At 38.2% G+C, this 19050-nt stretch overlaps 1 protein-coding gene across 4 annotated transcripts in view; it reads left to right on the forward strand.

Annotated features, from left to right (window-relative positions):
• Positions 1-19050, forward strand: part of LOC139951868 (uncharacterized) — a 53389-nt gene that overhangs the window by 20620 nt on the left and 13719 nt on the right. For all 4 annotated transcript variants that reach the window (XM_071950939.1, XM_071950937.1, XM_071950936.1 and 1 more), the window contains exons 12-25: positions 834-1172; positions 3814-3942; positions 4272-4352; positions 4708-4817; positions 5469-5592; positions 6145-6366; positions 8332-8424; positions 9468-9520; positions 10646-10791; positions 12719-12963; positions 13577-13627; positions 15312-15415; positions 16806-17015; positions 17348-18995. In XM_071950939.1, coding sequence (XP_071807040.1) covers positions 834-1172; positions 3814-3942; positions 4272-4352; positions 4708-4817; positions 5469-5592; positions 6145-6366; positions 8332-8424; positions 9468-9520; positions 10646-10791; positions 12719-12963; positions 13577-13627; positions 15312-15415; positions 16806-17015; positions 17348-18995 — 3555 coding nt within the window. The remainder of the gene's footprint in view (positions 1-833; positions 1173-3813; positions 3943-4271; positions 4353-4707; positions 4818-5468; positions 5593-6144; positions 6367-8331; positions 8425-9467; positions 9521-10645; positions 10792-12718; positions 12964-13576; positions 13628-15311; positions 15416-16805; positions 17016-17347; positions 18996-19050) is intronic.

Consider the following 19050-nt stretch of genomic DNA (forward strand, 5'->3'; position numbering starts at 1 on the left):
ACGGAGAACAAAGCATTTTACATGAGACTATGACAAAAGAAAAACAAACAAACTAGGATGGGTTGGGAAACAGTAATGTCTTGAGCAGGCTTTTGAACACAGGCAACGAGATCGCCTCTCGCAGACCCGCGGGGAGCTCATTTCATAGGCGAGGGGCAGCCATGGAGAATGAGCTATCCCCAGCTTTCCGTATAGTTCTAGAAACAGAAAGCCGGGTCTGATCAGCTGATGAGTGGAGTCGTTGCCTGTATGCATTAGCAGTATTAAAGTTGTGGGAATTAAAAGTGAAACCAGATAAGATGGAGATTGGGTGTGAAGGATTTTGTAGACAAAACCCCACAAACTTGGCCTTGTAAGTCATGGAGTCTAATCAATAATACCAATTGTGCAACAACATCAAATCAAAGCAAAACAAACACAGCAGCAGCATCATCAACACCAGTAGCAGCAGCAACAATAAAAAAAACTTCCAAACAATAGCAATAGAGTCTCTTGTCGATGACTAGAGAAAGCTTGTCGAGATGTTGAAACCATTAATAAGAACTCACTCCACGCGGTGATGTTAATAGCTAGAAGTCCCCTCGATCTGCTTTTAAGCGGAAATAGTAGTCCAACCTGATTTCCTACCTCTTGCCCAGATGGCAGGACAATTTCGCCTAGGTAGCAGGGTAGATTTGTTTGAAAGTCTCCAGAATACGACAAATTTACTCCGCGGTTGTAGAATATATTGCAAGACAAGCTCAACAACAATTCAACAACAGCAACTTATCAAGGGCTATTTTTGTGCTAGTTTTGAGAGTTTTGTGAAACAGTTAGTTTTTTTTGTACAACAGAGAGCAGAGTCTGATGCAGCTAAGAAGGAACGAGAGGCAAAGGAAGAGGCAAGACGACAGGTTGAAGACGAGGAAAGGAAGACAGCAAAGAAGAGGGAAGATGTGAGAGCCCGTGTGGAGGCAGCACTGAAGGAGAAGGCCAAGATGCAAGAAAAAGAGCAGAAAGAACAAGAGGAAGCCCGCAAGATACTCGAGGAAATCGAGTTTGAGAAGGCTAAGATGGAACTAGTGAGAATCCGAGAGGAGAATGCGAGAAAACTGGAAGAGGAAGCGAAGAGGAGAGAAGCTGCCATGAAGAATCAACAGGAGAAGGCGATGAATGATGAACAACAGAAAGAGGTGAGGCAATAATAGTAATAATTATTTATACTGTGCCTAATGCCCGGTTCATACTTCCTGCGAATGCGAAGCATATTTGACGTGAATTTGACATCACAACTCTCCTTTCACAGCGATATTTGCTGCGAATTATTTGTTGCGAATTTGTGACGTCGACATTTGCTTCGCATTCGCAGCAAGTATGAACCAAGCTTAAAGGCAGTGGACACTATTGGTAATTACTCCAAATAATTATTAGCACAAAACCTTACTTGGTGACGAGTAATTGGGGAATGTTGATGGTATAAAATACGGTGAGAAACGGCTCCCTCTGAAGTGCCATAGTTTTCGAGAAAGAAGTAATTTTCCACGAATTTGATTTCGAGACCTCAGATTTAGAATTTGAGGCCTCGAAATCAACCATCTAAACGCACACAACTTCGTGCGACAAGGTTTGTTTTTTCTTTCATTATTATCTCGCAACTTAGACAACCAATTGAGCTAAAATTTCCACAGGTTTGTTATTTTGCAACATTTATGTTTGATACAAAGATACTGATTTTTTATTTAAAACCATTCATATTTAATTAATTTTCCCGCAAGAAAAACGATGCTAAATTGATAAGAAATCATCGCCGACGACTAACGTTTTCTTCCGTGATGTTGAATACTTTAACACAGTGCTCTGGCAGTAGGGCAAAATCGACCAATGAAAACATTCCTTACGCGGTGTCTCTGAGCCACTAGGCTTTATCCCACTCAGGCATTGGACGAACCAGACTACATGTACATGTCCTGTACATCGTACATGTGTACATGTACATACATGGTTGTTTTGACATGCAGTCACACACGTGTGGATTTGTTTATTCTGAGCGATGGTGACTTGGGATTTTATAACTAAATTGATGTTTTCTACTTGAAAAGTAAGAACAAACAGTTGTTTATTTATGTTAAGAACATCTGCAAGGTATATTAAATCATTTAAACTGTTGTTTTTTTCGACAAAGGAGCTGGAGAAATGCAAGAACTTTGATCTCTTTTTTTTTTAATTGTGTGAAGAAAAGATACATCGCTTCACTATTGATTCCTGCTAATAATGTGCTGTGCACAAAATAATACTTTTGCGACAATCGCAGTACGTAACCCTCCCTCTCCAACTGAGTATATTCGGTTCAAAAGCGATATACATGTAACTCATGTTGTTCCCTTTATTATAAAATTGGTTTTAAAGTTGTCTCCTAATTTTGCACACATTTATTATTCTTAAAATATTATCCTATTTATTATTATGAAAATTCTTGGTTGTCTGTATCCAAAGATCCTTTCAGTTTCAAAGTTGCAACCTTGTGTCTGCCGACTTGTGTCCTCGTTGATTTTCATTTATATTGTGATTTGTTTGCGTTAATTGTCCAAACATAAAGTACATGTGTGTTGATGAATGGAGGTAGAAATAGTATTTTAGCATTTCATTTTTCAATTCAATTTTAAGACCCGGCCCCTTCTCATTGAATGAACCCGATGAGGCTGATTTTGGTGTGTTTATTTTATAATAAACCAAAAATAAACCAAATCTAGACATTGAAAATTGTGGGATAAAAAAAAAAACAATTCCGTGGTTATTGCATCCTAACTAGTTGACACAGGACAATGCTGGATGTCGTGTTAGCACACAGAGATGTCAGGGAACCGGGAGATGTCACTTCTTTTATCCGCTTTTTCACAACGAAAACAATTAAAGTATGAAGCTAGGTCCTATGTATGACAGCATTTTACTTAAATTTCGCCCTAAGACCTTTAACCCGTTGCGCAAATATACGTATCTGCAATTTAAGCATTTTTTTTTTATTTGCTATGCAAAATTTATGGACTGCTATGCAAAGTTTTGAGTTGCCTATACAAAAAAAAAATTGCATAGCAGTTTTGCTATGCAAAAAGTTTGGACGAAATCATACCCTGATTACCAATATTGTCCACTGCCTAATTCTAAATGCTATGGTGCTGGTGTCCTTGAAGATGGTGAAACCAGGGCAACAGCAACAAACAACAGAGATACAATAGTACAAAAATAACGCAATAATAAAAGCAGAAATAAACATGAGAAAGGTAAACAAATACACAGAAAGGACATGTCACACGAGGTAATTTTTCAGGGCAATTTTGAGGCAACCAACTGCAGTCCATGCTACATCTGGATGTGGATTATTATTCTCAATGCTCTAATTAGAGCCAAACGAAAAGAGAAGATGATGAAGAAATTTCAGTTGTTGATGTGGGAGGAAAACCTCAGAGATTTATTCCAGGGAAAACCCATGCAGTCAACTGAATACCCAATCCACATATGTAGTGTTTTAGAAGACAAAGTCTGTATATCTGTCAACCATTATACACAAAAAATAAAAAAAAAGATAAGATAATAGTTTGTTTAGTCAATGTAAAAAAGTTAAAAACCAAAAACACTGGGAATTGTAGTGCATCAACTCTCTTTAAATTACAACAAAGATTTTCGAAAAAAAGAAAAGAAAAAAAAGGTAGTACCTTCGCATGGTTATTTTATTGTTCTCATCTGCATTTATGATTAACACAATTTAAAGGTTAAAAAAACCAAAGGTTTACTCTGCCTTTAAAATGTTTATTGACTCCTCTTCTTCTTTTTGTTTAGATGGAAGAGAAGAATGAGTTGGAGAGTCAGCTGAAACACGGTTCAGAGGCCATGATAGAGCAACGAGGGCGACAAGCTTTCATGTATTACAAGGCTGCTATGGACTTGATTATGAAGTCATCCAAAAAGGTAAGTTTCTCAAACTCTTTTCAGTGCCGTGTCGTGGCGGAGCGGTCAAGTTCACCGGACCCAAGCCATAGACTAAAAAGATTCTGCTTAGCAGAAGTGAGCAGGACACCAGTCAAAACATTGTACATCATATGGCACAATTTTCTGCTTAGCAGAAATGAGCAGGATACAAGTCAGAAATTGTACACATGGCCTAGGACTCATCTTGCAGCCCCTGTTGGCATCACTGTGGCCGCTATCTGGTTAATGTCTAGATTGTTTTTACCCACAGCTAAGTGTAGATATTAACTAAATTTTCCATAATATTTTTTTCTTTTCTTTCTTTGCAGTATGGAGGTATGTGTGAGGAAGACTACGTCACATTTCTTTACGCTTACGGCATGGCGTGCCTGGAGTCCGGCATTGATGAGGTAAATACATCTCAGTCTTTCTGAACAATATAATTAAGAAGCAATATTGATAACAGTTACTAACTAAATACTTGAAAGGTCTGGAGGTGCCTTTTACACAGTTTCTCCCAACTTGGATAAACAAACCCTCTGTGGTTCATAGTGCCTTGATGCCCTGCAAACTGAGCAATTTTGTGCATTTAAGGGCCCTTTTTGAAACCACGGATTCGGCTTTGAATTCGGCTTGAGGCTTCGTTCTCTCGTCTGCAACCGGAATCCCGAAGCCTTCATTTCAAAAAGGGCCTGTATTTCTTTGCTCAACTTATTTTTTAACTTGGGTTTCATATCTTTTATTTGTTTTTCATTTCCCTGACAGGAAATCGTTGAAGCTTCCAGTAAATTCAAGAATATCATTGAGAATCATAATCGGATTCGGATACCTCTACCCTACTACGGACTTTGCCAGTCATTCCTCAAGCAAAACAAGTAAGCACAGAAATGTTTAATTTAATTTACATGTATTTATGGGTAAATTTACAATATTTTACACGGTGCACACCCTATGCTGTACCTAGAAGAAGCCATTTAAAAAAAAAAAAAAAAATGCTGCCTGAAAAAATAAAAACACATTAAACCCACGCAATCTAGTAGGGACTGTAAACCCAATCTGCATCTTAGTACCCCCGGTGTGATTTGAACCAGGGTCCGAGAGATGGAATGCGAGGCAAGACACCACTAAACCTGACCGGCAATAACATCAACAAAACATAAAAACAACCTTGCTTTTTGCAAACCATGGGGTCGTGCATACAAGACCTTACCTTTAAGTGCTATTTATTCATAAATACCCCGGACAGTTTCACTTTTCCTATTGGCGGAGAGCGCCTCACGTGGGGGTGTTTAAACGGTTGATAATCAAACGCCCTCGCCTTCGGCCCCGGTCCTTTATCGCATGGCCACGACCCTGCTGGTTTTAAACGGCAGTTTAAGACCTCGTTGCTACCCTTTTATTCCCTTATGTAAGAAACTTACGAGGGGAAAGGGGTGGTGGGTTGATGGGGGCCTCATATTAAAAACCAAGGTACCTTCAAGTCATTTTTATCTCTAATAATCTTTTGTCCCCTATTCTTTTCTCAGGTTTTCTGATTTAGATGATCCGCTAGGCAAGGCTAAGTACATGGCAGAGAAGTTCACCAGTGTGGTCGAGACTTGGCCGGGTACAAAGCACAAGATTGAGGTGACAGAAGACGGGAAGATGGAGGTAGGTAACCCCATCGTACTTTTTAAGCTTCAAATTTACTCTAAGACTTTTTACTTCATTCTTGTTAAGGGTGTGTCAGGTTTTCCTTAGTCATGTTAGTAAGGAATGAGGCAATGCAACTGAAAATGGCAACGCTGGTATTAAACATTGATTTTTTGATGCAGGAATATGCAAGGCACAATTGTGTGTCTTCAGCTTGCTTAGTTTAAGAGTTTTTGTCAAACATACCGCACACATTTTTTTGAGACCATTATTTGGCAGGAAGTTTCGTGCTTCTGAATGCCTATCCCCAGTTGGTTAATTTGGTTGGTGGTAGTATCCCTGCTTCCTGGCGCCTTTAGCTTAAAGAAATCATCAAAGAACCAATGGTCTTTCCAATGATATTAAAGTTGTAAAAGTACAGTATTATTCTGATGGTCTCTTTAAAATAGGAATTGGCAAAAGTGCTGAGTATACAGTGCCTTACACATACGTATCAGTGTAAGGGGAAAGTAAAATAATGTATATGATTATCCTTATTATAACTTCCACTATAATTTCTGTATCTGTTAGCTTGCACTTGCCGATCTGGAGTCGATTTTCAAGCACCCCCCTTCGCCAGACGCCATCTGCCGCTATAAAGCCTGCCCTCACAAGCCCGAGATCTACCTGACCGATGTCGGGTTCAAAGGTTACGTCAAGGTGATATGCAGCGAACGATGTCACATGGACTATCATGTGACATGCTGGAAGAAGGTCAAAGGGGAGGAGTTCTTTGACGCTAGTACGGAAAAGGTAATGTGGTTAATGTTTGACTTCAAAATTTGACTGCACTCATATCCCTTCTTCCTTATATGTGGCGACCAAGCTAAGACGCAGAAATGCATTCAAGTCTAAACACACAGACCATTTGAAATAAAGTTGTAGTTTTGTCAAAGTTCAACCTCCTTACCTGAAGCTTACACTTAAAGGCAGTAGACACTATCGGTAATTGTCAAAGACTAGCCTTCACAGTTGGTGTATCTCAACATATGCATAAAATAACAAACCTGTAAAAATTTGAATAATTCAAAAACGTAGTCCCACAGCTTGCAGGAAATACTGAATGTTACAGCTCCAGAAGCGTCACTGAGTGACGGACATGTGCGCTGTATAAGAAGCCACAATTATTAGCTGTTTCGTAGCGCAGCGCAGCGAAACAGCTCTTGTTTTTGTTAAAGTTTTTAAAATTATTATTATTATTATTATTATTATTTTTTTATTTATTTGTCATCTTCAGAAATATTTCATATAAGTGCTGATTTGCAAGGTTCCCAAAGAGCAATTGCAATGAAACTTTCAGGGATGAAAGGTATTGGGGCAATGATCATTGCAAAACAAGGATGTCATTATGACATCATCACAAGTCACGTGACGACATCTTAAAGGTGTTGTGTTTTAAATGTTTGAAAATTTATAACAAATCAGCCACAAGAGACCGTAGGTTTCTGTTTGCGGGATTGGGAAGGGATAAATTAGGTCTTCATTTTGTTTCGTGTGCGTGACCTCACATGACCTCTACTTCCGGTCGAAACAGGAAGTGGCCCTCTAATTCAAAATTGGCAAAAGATATGAAGTTGCTTTTAACGCTGTTAGTGCTTGGCAAGGGTGGGCAGTTAAAAAAAAAATACCAATGACGTCACAAAATGCAACAGCGCCCTCTAGCAGCAGGTTGAAAACTCGTCAAAATGGACTTTTTGAAGATGTGTGTGGTGAAGTTTCTTGTAATCACTTCAAATTTTACACACACGTTAACTGTCAGGCAGCCATCATATGTGTGAAGTTTCAGATCAATGACGTCATCGGGGGTCACGTGACGCGGCCTTAAAGGTGCACTTTTTGAACTAACATAACTCTCTAAGTAATAATGCGATCATGTTGAAACATGGTAGGTTGTTGGATATTGACAAGTTCCTTGTGAATTGTGAAATGACGTCATGATGACGTCATCACATGATTTTTAAAGATTATTTTAATTGTTTGCACCTTGAAGTCATAAAATGCTATCTGAACGTGGTATAATTCAAAAAAAAATTTTAAATAGGCTGGACTGTCATAACTGCTTTGATGCAAAGAGAATTTCAAATTAAGAGGGAAAATTTGAAAATTTTATTAACGAAACAGCTCTGCATTTGTGCACAAATGCAATCATGTCTAGTTATTATTATTGTTATTATTATTGGAAAGAGTAAGATCGGATCTTTTCAATGAAATAAAATAAGGTTTTGTAGACAACAGTGTTTGTGATATTAAATCTCACTGAGGAAGAAAGTTAAATTGTTAAAATTTTGGATACCAACTGCCTATAGCTGTTAGATTTACATCAGGGATAAAGTCAGTGGTCTAATGGTAAGACATTTACTCCAGAATGGCCAAGGTTGTTGGTTTGAATCCCACCTGAACAAAATGCCTGTGGATTTTTTGCAGGATTGGAGATAGTACTGAGTATACAGTGCTTTACTCACATCGCTGTTTGGGTAAAACTATGTAATACATAACATCTCCATCTTCGAGCAGCAACTTAAGACACACCTGTTCACGCTTTCCCTACCACTTGAGAATTCCCTCTTTTCCATCTCGACCGGCGCCTTTGAATGGTTTTACACCAGATTTAGTGCGCCTTTATAAATGCTGTGTAATTATTAATAATATTCTTTACCCTGATGCAAATATGACATACATTAATTTGTGGTTTATGTCGTAATCTATTTTTTTTTGCAGGAGATTTTGGGTAAAGATTGTGGCACTCCGGATTGTGACGGATATTTCACTAGTGTGGAAATATTAGGACCAGACGGGTTGTGCATCACTAAGGTTGGTTAACCATTAACAGACCACCAGTCATTTCTTTAGAATTATTTTTATTAGAATTTATTTATTTACCATACGTTTAGACATGGTTTTATCTTCAAGTACGCGCTAATCCTCCAATCAGATTTGCAGAATGCAGTGGTGATAATATCACTACCTGCGTCTTGTTTGTTCTATGGTCACGCGCCAAGTTTGCTTGAAGATAAATACGTTATCACACGCGGGCTCGTGGAAATACGGAAAATATAGCCTCGTCGGATGTGGGACGCAGAACACTATATTTTTCCGCTTATATTATTGTGAATGGACCAGTTGCTTTTGTCTCGATGTCTCTTTCGTACTTACAGTGGATCGGCCACATGCCTAATTAATATAAATGTGCCATATTTTTTATTTGAGTAAATAGAATTAGCTGTTGCAAACAACTTACAAAGAAAAAGGAACTATAGTATAAATACAAACATTAATTACTGGCCTGACGGATTAGGAGTATTTGAAGGCTAAATCATATAAGATAAATCATGTTATTGTTATTTAAAGGGTCTATGTACTTTTTCCTACCACAAAACACAATGTCCACAGATTTACATTAAACTTACACAGTTTGAAGATTATGATAGAAAGCTTCCCTTGAAATTTTACTCACTGAGGTGCTGGAGTTTTTTTTTGAAATGAGTAAAACAAATAATTTTTATCTCAGTTTTAGCATGTTAACCATTTATGTAACCATTTATGCTATGTTTATGGAATAATATCATAACTGGTTAATGGGATTTTATATGCTGTATAATTTCCGTCCTACTTGAAACAACAATTATTTTGCGACTTGTTTTACCCATTTCTAAAAAAATACAGAACATCAGTTTGTAGTATTTGGAGGGAAGCTATCCACTATCATTATTTTCAAACCCTGTAAGTTTAATGAAAGTCTTTGGACATTTTGAAAAAGTACCCAAATCCTTTAAACAATACCAGGGCTGCTGTGAAAACGAAATGTGCTGAAGGTATGAAGTTGATATTTCTATTGTTTTTTTCTTTTTTCCCAGCATGGTCTTTCAGACAGTGACAAAACCAAGGCGAGAAAGAACAAGGGGGCAAGGTAACACTATCTTTCCATTTTCAAAATTCTCTTTTACAATTTCCTAGAATTAAAGAGAATTTTCCAAGTAATTTGTCATGGTCATTCATTTTTGGAGTAATAATTGTAAAATGCACTGTATAAAAACTAGATTATTTCATATATAGGATTTGAGGCATTGCATGGTGGGGTATCAATGTATGTTTGGTTTGCGGTAACACCATGTGTGTATCTACTTGCCAGGTAGAGTTGTTCTTAGGGAACTGTCTTGCTTTATTCTACTGCCGAGGAGTAGATAATCGGAGGTTCGGGAGACTTCTCAGTTCTGAAAAGAACTGTCCTGCTTTATAACTATTACCAGGGCGGATGGTATAGAAATTTGACTGGACTACTACTTTAGCTTATAGGATCGTAATAACTGTACTGCCGCGGAGTCAGTTCGAAATTGGTCTCAACGTTTCGACTAGCTTGCTCTAGTCATCGTCAGGAGACTGTGATTATTTCATCTTATCAGAATCACAGCATGCAAACGAAAGATAATATGTGACCCGCTCTGTGAAGATGAGTCAGATGTTGACAATTTAACAAATTTAGTTATATGCATGGCTGGAAAGACCACTCCAGCAGCATTTATTTGGTATACATGTATGTCTAAGCTTTGGGGTGTATCGCGTTGCTGAGTTACCCCATTTGAAATTAGCCAGTATATCATTGTTAAAAATGAATTACAAGTAAAATGATGTTTTAAACTACCATTTCGCACAAAAGGATACAAATTAGACTAAAGTTGATCACAAAATGGTTGTATTCATAGCTTTATGCCAAAAAATAAGTGTTCTTAAGGTTTACCATGCAAATATAAATCTTAAAAGTAAAAAATAAATAAATATATATATATTTTTGTTGTTGATATTTTCCACATTAAACTGTCCATTACTCTATAATGCATCGGGCGACATCTGACTCATTTTCACAGAGTGGTTCACATATTTTCCTTTGTGCTGGTAACTCTTCGAGTCCTACCATGCCCCATAGCCTTATATCTCGAGGGTTGTTCTCATCAGGATCCTCCTCGCTGTTCCCAAAGGTGCTGCCTTCTGTAACAGATCTGTCATCACTTTTATTATTATTATTATTAAATTGCAGTAAGCAACAGACTAAGAAGAATCGTAAGATGCAGAAACAGGAGGAGCCCAAGAAGCAGGGGAATGAGAAGGCCCAAGGAGGTGTGGAGATCGAGAAGTCTGGTCTTGACGAGCGGAAAGAACAACAGGAGATTGAGAAGAAGCCAAGTAAGTAGGAGTCAGCCCCAAGAAATTGCCAAGGCCCAGTTTTATACAGATGCACAGAAAACTTGTGTTCACCAAAAATAGGTTACCAGCAGAAAATAGTGAACGTTTACCATTTGCTGTGAATAAATATCTTGTTTAGCAAAGAAATTTGCGAAGTAGAATTTTCTGTTAAACAGTTTTAATGAAATTGTCCCAGTTTTATTATACAGCGTGTATGCACATAAAACCTGTGCCCGCCAAAAATAGATTACTAGCAAAAAATAGTGAATGTTTACCATTTGCTGTGAGTAAATTTTTTGTTTAGCAAAGGAATTTGCGAAGTAGAAATTTCTGTTAAACAGTTTTAAAGAAATTGTCCCAGTTTTATACAGCGTGTATGCACATAAAATCTGTGCCCGCCAAAAATAGATTACTAGCAAAAAATAGTGAATGTTTACCATTTGCTGTGAATAAATATCTTGTTTAGCAAAGAAATTTGCGAAGTAGAATTTTCTGTTAAACAGTTTTAATGAAATTGTCCCAGTTTTATACAGCGTGTATGCACATAAAACCTGTGCTCGCCAAAAATAGATTACCAGCAAAAAATAGTGAATGTTTACCATTTGCTGTGAGTAAATTTTTTGTTTAGCAAAGGAATTTGCGAAGTAGAAATTTCTGTTAAACAGTTTTAAAGAAATTGTCCCAGTTTTATACAGCGTGTATGCACATAAAATCTGTGCCCGCCAAAAATAGATTACTAGCAAAAAATAGTGAATGTTTACCATTTGCTGTGAGTAAATTTCTTGTTTAGCAAAGGAATTTGCGAAGCAGAATTTTCTGTTAAACAGCTTTTAATGAAATTGTTTCCAGATTTATTTGTTTTCATTGATGTTTTTGGGCTTGAACAAAGAAAAATTTACCAGAGCGGGACTTAAACCAACGCCCTCTAGGGCCCAATTTCATAGAGCTGCTAAGCACACAAATTTGCTTAGCATAAAATTTCTTCCTTGATAAAAACAGGATTACCAACAAAATTTCAATTTGTTGCATATCTCTTGTCACTGGTATTCAGCTGTTGTTTGCCTATCCTGACAATCACGTGGAAGTTTGGTTGGTAATCCTGTTTTTAGCAAAAAAGAAATTTCATGCTAAGCAAATTTGTGTGCTTAGCAGCTCTATGAAATTGGGTCCAGATGTTGTTACATACAATGTCCATCAAAGAATCTTTTTCTGAAATTTGCCTTCCTTTGCTTATTGTGCGGCGCTATGAGCAAGGACTGTTGGATTTGCTCCTTATAAATTTAACGTTTTCTTGACCTTTTAACAAAAACAAATTACACCCTTATCTAACCATTACACAATAGATAAGAAGAAGTCAGAATATGAGCAGAATGGGCTGGGTCCATGGTTATACAGAAAGTTTGGTGGCTTTCATTACAGTAAGCCACTCGAGGTCAACTACTAGCTCTATTTACCATATTTATTGACAAGTTTTTTAACAATCATACCCTTCTCTTAAGACACTGGACACTGTTGGTAATTGTCAAAGACTAGTCTTGACTGTTGGTGTATCTCAACATATGCATAAAATAACAAACCTGTAAAAATTTTAGCTCCACCGGTTGTCGAAGTTGCGAGATAGTAATGAAAGGAAAAAACACCCTTGTCGCACCATGGTCACACGAAGTTGTGTGCTTTTAGACGCTTGATTTTGAGACCTCAAATTCTAAATCTGAGGTCTCGAAATCAAATTGGTGGAAAATTACTTCTTTCTTGAAAACTACGTCACTTCAGAGGGAGCTGTTTCTCACAATGTTTTATACTATCAACAGCTCCCCATTACTCGTAATCAAGAAAGGTTTTATGCTAATAATTAGTTTGAGTAATTACCAATAGTCTCTACTGCCTTTAACCTAGCCACCTTTTTCTTAATGCCATGTCTCTACAGATCAGGAGAAGTCTGAAATAGTAATGTCAGATAAGATGAAGGCAGAGTGTGAGCCCAATGGTTTGGGTCCAGGGTTGAACAGAGTGCCGGTTGCCTTCGTTACGGTCAGCGAGTCGAGGACTAGCTCCAAGGCGGTGGCAGATGGAAGGGATGGGGATGATGACAATGATGAAGATGACATGGAGGAGGCGGTGTACGTCCTCAAGAGGGAGGACAATGAGCAGATGGGGCTGACTACTTCTCAGGTGAGACCAGGGATGGGAAAAATTAAAAATATTTTTTTTGGGGGGGGATTTCAAATTAAGCATTTAAACTTAACAATATCGATAAACATTTTTATTTATTTTTTTTTTTTTTTTGGGGGGGGGGCATTAAAACCGGATTTCCAGTTTAAAACTGTTTTAAACTGGAAATCCGGTTTTAATGCCCCCCCCCCCCCTAAAAAAATAAATAAAAATGTTTATCGATATTGTTAAGTTTAAATGCTTAATTTTAAATACGCCCAAAAAATATTTTTCATTTTTCATAAAATTTCGATCGAATTCCAAGAAACATGGGTTAAAATGATACGGAATACCCAGAATGCAGACGAGCTTTTAAAACTAAAGCAAAATGTACGTAAGAGCAAGTCTTTTAAAACCAGAGATAATTGTATGCAAGCAGGCTTCGCACTTACAAGGTTTCACGCTCGCAAGCTTTCACAATGCAGGTTTTTTCTTTTTTAACAGCCTATCACATTCCTTGGTGAGGCCCAATCTAACAGAATCTACATAGTGTACGTATGTTAATAATGTGTCATGCATGTCATAATTGACACTCTATAAATATTCTGATGCACTTTGTTTTCCCTTCCTGCAGGCAAAGACAAAAGCAGTGAGACCCAAAACAAAGAAGGGGAAGAAGTCAAAGGTAAGTAAGATTTGAAACTTTGCATGGTGGAAATAAGCTTGGGCGACATCGATTTATTTTATTCACGATATATCGCCGACAATATATCGCGATATTTGATATAATTGCGATTAATGAAATTTGACATCATCAGTCTTAAAACTCCAAGTGAAAGTTGTAGAAGAGACAGTCCTAGCATAAGAGAGGTGTTCTAATGACCTATTCTTCTGGTTTTACTCCAAACCTATGGGGTGCAAGATGTCTCAGCTAGCAAATACATCGCGATATTTAATCGATATATCGCGATATATCGATATTTCGATTAAAACCAAATCCATCCTATATAGAAATCGTGTCCAAATTAATATCGCAATATTCGATAATATCGTGATATCGCCCAAGCTTAGGTGGAAATACGATATAGAAAGGTTTGCGGTAACACCAAGCAAATGACTATCTCTAATGAGTTGGGGTGGTTCTGAAAAGAACCGTTGGTTTCAACTCGATGTTTCGCTCAGTATGCTCTGATCATCTTCTGGAGAAAGGTAATGATTTTATCAAAGGTAATGATGAATGGACCTATACTATTTCAGATACCTTTAAAAACAGCATATGGCATTATAATAGATGTCCAATGCCAAAACATTGGATTTGAACTGCTTCTAGCTACCAGGCAATCTTGGTAGTATAGGTGGTACCACACTGCTCTAGAATTGCAAGGGTCATGGGTTCGAATCTCATCCGAGTAATAGTTAAATGCCCGAGATATTTTTTCACAGGACTCGGGAAAGTACTGAGTATACAGTGCTATTAACACACATCGGTGTAAGGGTGAAAACCAAAATTAATGTAGCATATGGTGTGTCGTGGCTGACTGAGCAGTCAAGCATACTGGTTAACTCCGAATTAAAGGCAGTGGACAATATTGGTAATTGTTAAAGACTAGCCTTCACAGTTGGTGTATCTCAACTTATGCATAAAATGACAAACCTGTGAAAATTTGAGCTCATTCGGTCATCGAACTTGTGAGATAATAATGGAAGAAAAAAACACCCTTGTCACATGAATTTGTGTGCGTTTAGATGCTTGATTTCGAGACCTCAAGTTCTAAACTTGAGGTCTCTAAATCAAATTCACGGAAAATTACTTCTTTCTCGAAAACTATGGCACTTCAGAGGGAGCCATTTCTCACAGTGTTTTATACCATCAACCTGTCCCCATTACTCGTCACCAAGAAAGGTTTTATGCTAATAATTATTTTGAGTAATTACCAATAGTGTCCACTGCCACTTGTGTTCTTGAGTAAAACATTTAACCATTATTGCTTTTTCCTTCAGATGAGACTTATAAAGCTGTAAAAGAACCCAGTAACACTTGTTGCTAAAAAATGAGTTTGCCTGGTGTTTCAGGCTGTAGCTGCTGAATATTGCAGCAGTCTGTTAACACATACAATGTGGTAAATCATATGGTTTACAAAAGTCATAAACTTCAAAAACCTGTCCAGAAATAAACTGCGAGGGTTGGAACTTCAGGCCATTAAAAATATTTTTGCTTAGGTCCGTCTTTTTGGATTGTAAGCAGTTTGCAACAGCTAATTCTTTCAGCCACATTTTATGAAAGACTATTCTGTTGGTGCACTTTTGTTTTAAGTCTTGATTTCAAAGGACTGTTTTTTTAATGTATTTTTATTTTTGTTTTCATTTAGGAAACGGCGGCGCCTATTGAAGTAAAGCTCAAATCTGGTTCCATGAGAGATAAGATATTTTCAAATCCTGCAAATAGCATATTTAACAAATGCACAATCATAAGGTGATTTGTTCTCCTTTATTCTTTCTTTAAATAGTTTCATAATGAAGTTGACAAGGTTCTCCTTTGGCCCCGGCTAGATCTCTGTCTGTGTGCATGTCAGTAAATATTAAAAGCACTGGACACTATTGGTAATTACTCACAATAATTATTAGCATAAAACATTACTTGGTAACAAGTAATAGAGAGTGGTTAGTAGTATAAAACATTGTGAGAAACGGCTCCCTCTGAAGTGATGTAGTTTTTGAGAAAGAAGTAATTTTCCACGAATTTGATTTTGAGACCTCATGTTTAGAATTTGAGGTCTCGAAATCAAGCATCTGAAAGCACACAACTTTGTGTGACAAGGGTGTTTTTTCTTTCATTATTATCTCATTTTCTTTCATTATTGTTCGACAACCAATTGAGCTCAAATTTTCACAGGTTTGTTATTTTATGCCCATGTTGAGTAACAACAGTGTCCACTGCTTTAAAAGCACTGGACACGTTTGGTAATTACTCAAAATATATTTTAGCTTAGAAACTTAGTTTGGTAACGAACAACTGAGAGCTCTTGATAGTATAAAACATTGTAAGAAACGTCTTCTTCTGAAGTAAATGTAGTTTTTGAGAAAGAGGTTATTTCTCACGTAAAGGAACATAACAGACTTGGTTTTACTAGCAAAAAAGTTGCTGGCAGTGTAAGCACTTTATGTAATCCACCATATACATAAACTGAAAAACCTGTAGAAGTTTGAGACTGATCGGCCTTCTGGGTCACGAGAAAATAGTGAAAAACCGATTACAAATCGATTTGCAACGATGCAAAAACATAAATGAATAAAACGCTCACTGAGCGATAAACTCCGAACGCGAAATTAGATTATTCATTTCACATCAAATATTCTGGACAGAAATATTTCAAGGTATGCTTTCTACCATCATCATTAGACCGTGTAAGTTTTATGTAAATCTGTGATCTTCACGATTTTTGTTTCTGACCAATTCTGTAACATTCCTTTAATAATTTGAGAATCTGAGAAAATACTGCTTGACAAAGTTCTTTGCTCAGCAAAAACTGAGTAGGGCACCAACTACAACAATGCAAACTAACTGTAATTTTGGCTGGTAACCTGTTTCTGCTAAGTGATACTATTCTGCGCTCAGCAATAAGCCATTTGCGAGTTAAATTTTAATTATGTCTGGTTCAATGACTTGCTTAGTTACAATGCACGGCTTACATTTGAATTCTTCAGACTGTCGAGACAGTTGCTACGCCAACTGATTATTAGGGCCAAGCTTTTGTATAGCAACCTCCAGGATGAGCAAACCCTGGTACCATTGTGCCATACACATCCATTCAGAATTGTGTATGGTTGTTCACCATTTTTTTTCCTTTTTTCGTTCTCTCCAGCAATGTTGCCTTTCCAGGACTGTTTACAAACCAGCCCTTTACAACTCCACCAAGCCTCCAAGAGGCTAAAACTGAGTTTGAGGAAACTTACAAGGCCAAGAAGTCGCACAAGAAAGTGGATAAAAAGATGCCCAAGAAGATGGCCGAGCTGACGTCTGCTGCAGTCGCCAAGTCGCAAGAGGAGAGGAGCCAAATCACAGCATTACAATTGTGAGTTAATAGCTTGCGATTTAGTTTTTGTAACTAATACGCTTACATTTTGTGTCATAACTTCTACATAAATCCCAGAGTCATGAAAGAAAAGCTGGACAAGTTTTGAGATGCGCCCCCTTTCATCATATCAAAAGTTGATAAGAATTAGACAGTGCAATCTCCATACAATATAAGATTTTACGTTTTCTTCCGTTGAGCTGTGTACAAATCATGCCTGCAGGAAGTCCAGGCTATGTGGCTCTTTTGTAAACATGTGACGTCACAGTTCACATCGTCTGTAATCAAGCAACTAAATGAAATATCCTGTAAATAACTTGCTTTTCCTACAGGCATTTTGAAGAAGTTCTCAGACGTCTTGGTCCCGTACCAATCACCGATACTTTACTCAGCAACGAGCTGAAAAGCATGCCGTCTGAACATCAAGCTGTTGTCGAACGCGCCGGCGGCCTCGACAAGTTCCTCTTGAACTCATCCAACTTCAAGATGGTAGAGGATCACGTTTGTCTACTCCAAGACGTCACCAAGTGCAAAGGGATCGTGGAGCGCGCCAAAGCTCCCAAGGTGAAGTCATCGTCCCTCCCAGCCACAACTGGGGCTGGGGGAGGGCATTCGTACTGGACTAATTCTCGTGCTAACCTAGCCCCGGAACATTTCCCGGACATCAATGAATCCCTGGCTAGCAGTGCAGCGGAGGGTGGACAGAGGAAATCTGACAAAGCGGCAACGCCTTCTAAAATGGACACTCTTGAGGACATCTTTCTTGATTCGGAAGAAACCCGTGCAGCCAGAATGCAGTCTGTGCTAGAAGGCATTGGCAAAGTGGAACCAAAGTCACATATTGAAACTTCAGAAGTTGAGGAACAATCAGGAGACTATGCTGAAACTCATGAAAAGGATAATGCTTCTGTGTATAAAATCAAGCCACTCATGACAGATGCACAAAGCCATCGTACAGCGGATGGACTTGAATTTAAGCCTGACGTTGACAAAGCCAGTGATTTAAGCTCTCTAAACGATGCCCCTCCCAGTATATTAAATGAAATATTTTTCCCGCATAAAGTGAACGCGGCCAACAGACAACCGAATAGAATTAATCAAAGTGTTTCATTACCGTCTGGAGGTCAATCTGAGGTTAATAATGGGTCAAAGGTTGATGGGGATAGCAATATGGCGCTTAATTCCGCTGATAAGTTGGCAATTGGTGCCAGTGTTTCCTTGGGACCTGTTTCTTGTATGCCAGGTGAAATTTTAAAAGACACCTTTATAAATTTGCCGACAAACTCAGAAATAACTAAAAATGAAGAAATCAGCGAATTAGGGACAGTGTCTATGAATTCTGAACAGGGGTCTGGCGCTAAAGAAGATGTCGTAGACTGCGGCGAGAGTGGGTTTTATTCTACCAGAAGTAGCGAGAGCTCCAGCCTGTCTTCTGATAGTAGCAGCTTCTCATCTGGCAGGAGCACTGCTTCAAATCTCTCCTCTGATTCCCAATCATTGAACCAAGACTCTGTGAAGGATGACAGAGGCAACTCAATTATCAATACAAAATTAAATGTAGGTTCAGACGAGGGAACTGATGTGGATTCTCCGGCAAAGCAAGAAGACCAATTAAAGTCGACTGAGGAGAAAACTAACGAACATACGGATCAGCCTACAGTAGCTGCTGATCTGGTAAGCGCCGAGAATGCGTCCCCGAGTCGAGAGAATCTTGAAACCTCGAAATCCAACCCAACTGAATCTCCTCTACCTACCACAGACACTCCCGCCGCTTCGACAGTCAGCGTCACCAAGTATAATGAACTCTTGCAGAAATACAAAATGATCTACGAGGCGTGTAAGGTGTACACGGAACGTAAGAAGTCGTTGAAGTGTACGTGGACTCAGTGTCCGAAGCAAACCATGCAAGCTAGAGGCGCTAACACGGAGCCAACGATGATGCAACTTATCGCTGAAAGTCCACAAGTCAGTCAATTACAGGTGGGTTAGATTACTCTAAAATGCACAACAGACTATGCAAGGTTAACTTTACTCC

This window comes from Asterias amurensis, chromosome 19 (assembly GCF_032118995.1).
Source record: "Asterias amurensis chromosome 19, ASM3211899v1".
In the NCBI taxonomy this organism is placed as follows: Eukaryota; Metazoa; Echinodermata; class Asteroidea; order Forcipulatida; family Asteriidae; genus Asterias; species Asterias amurensis.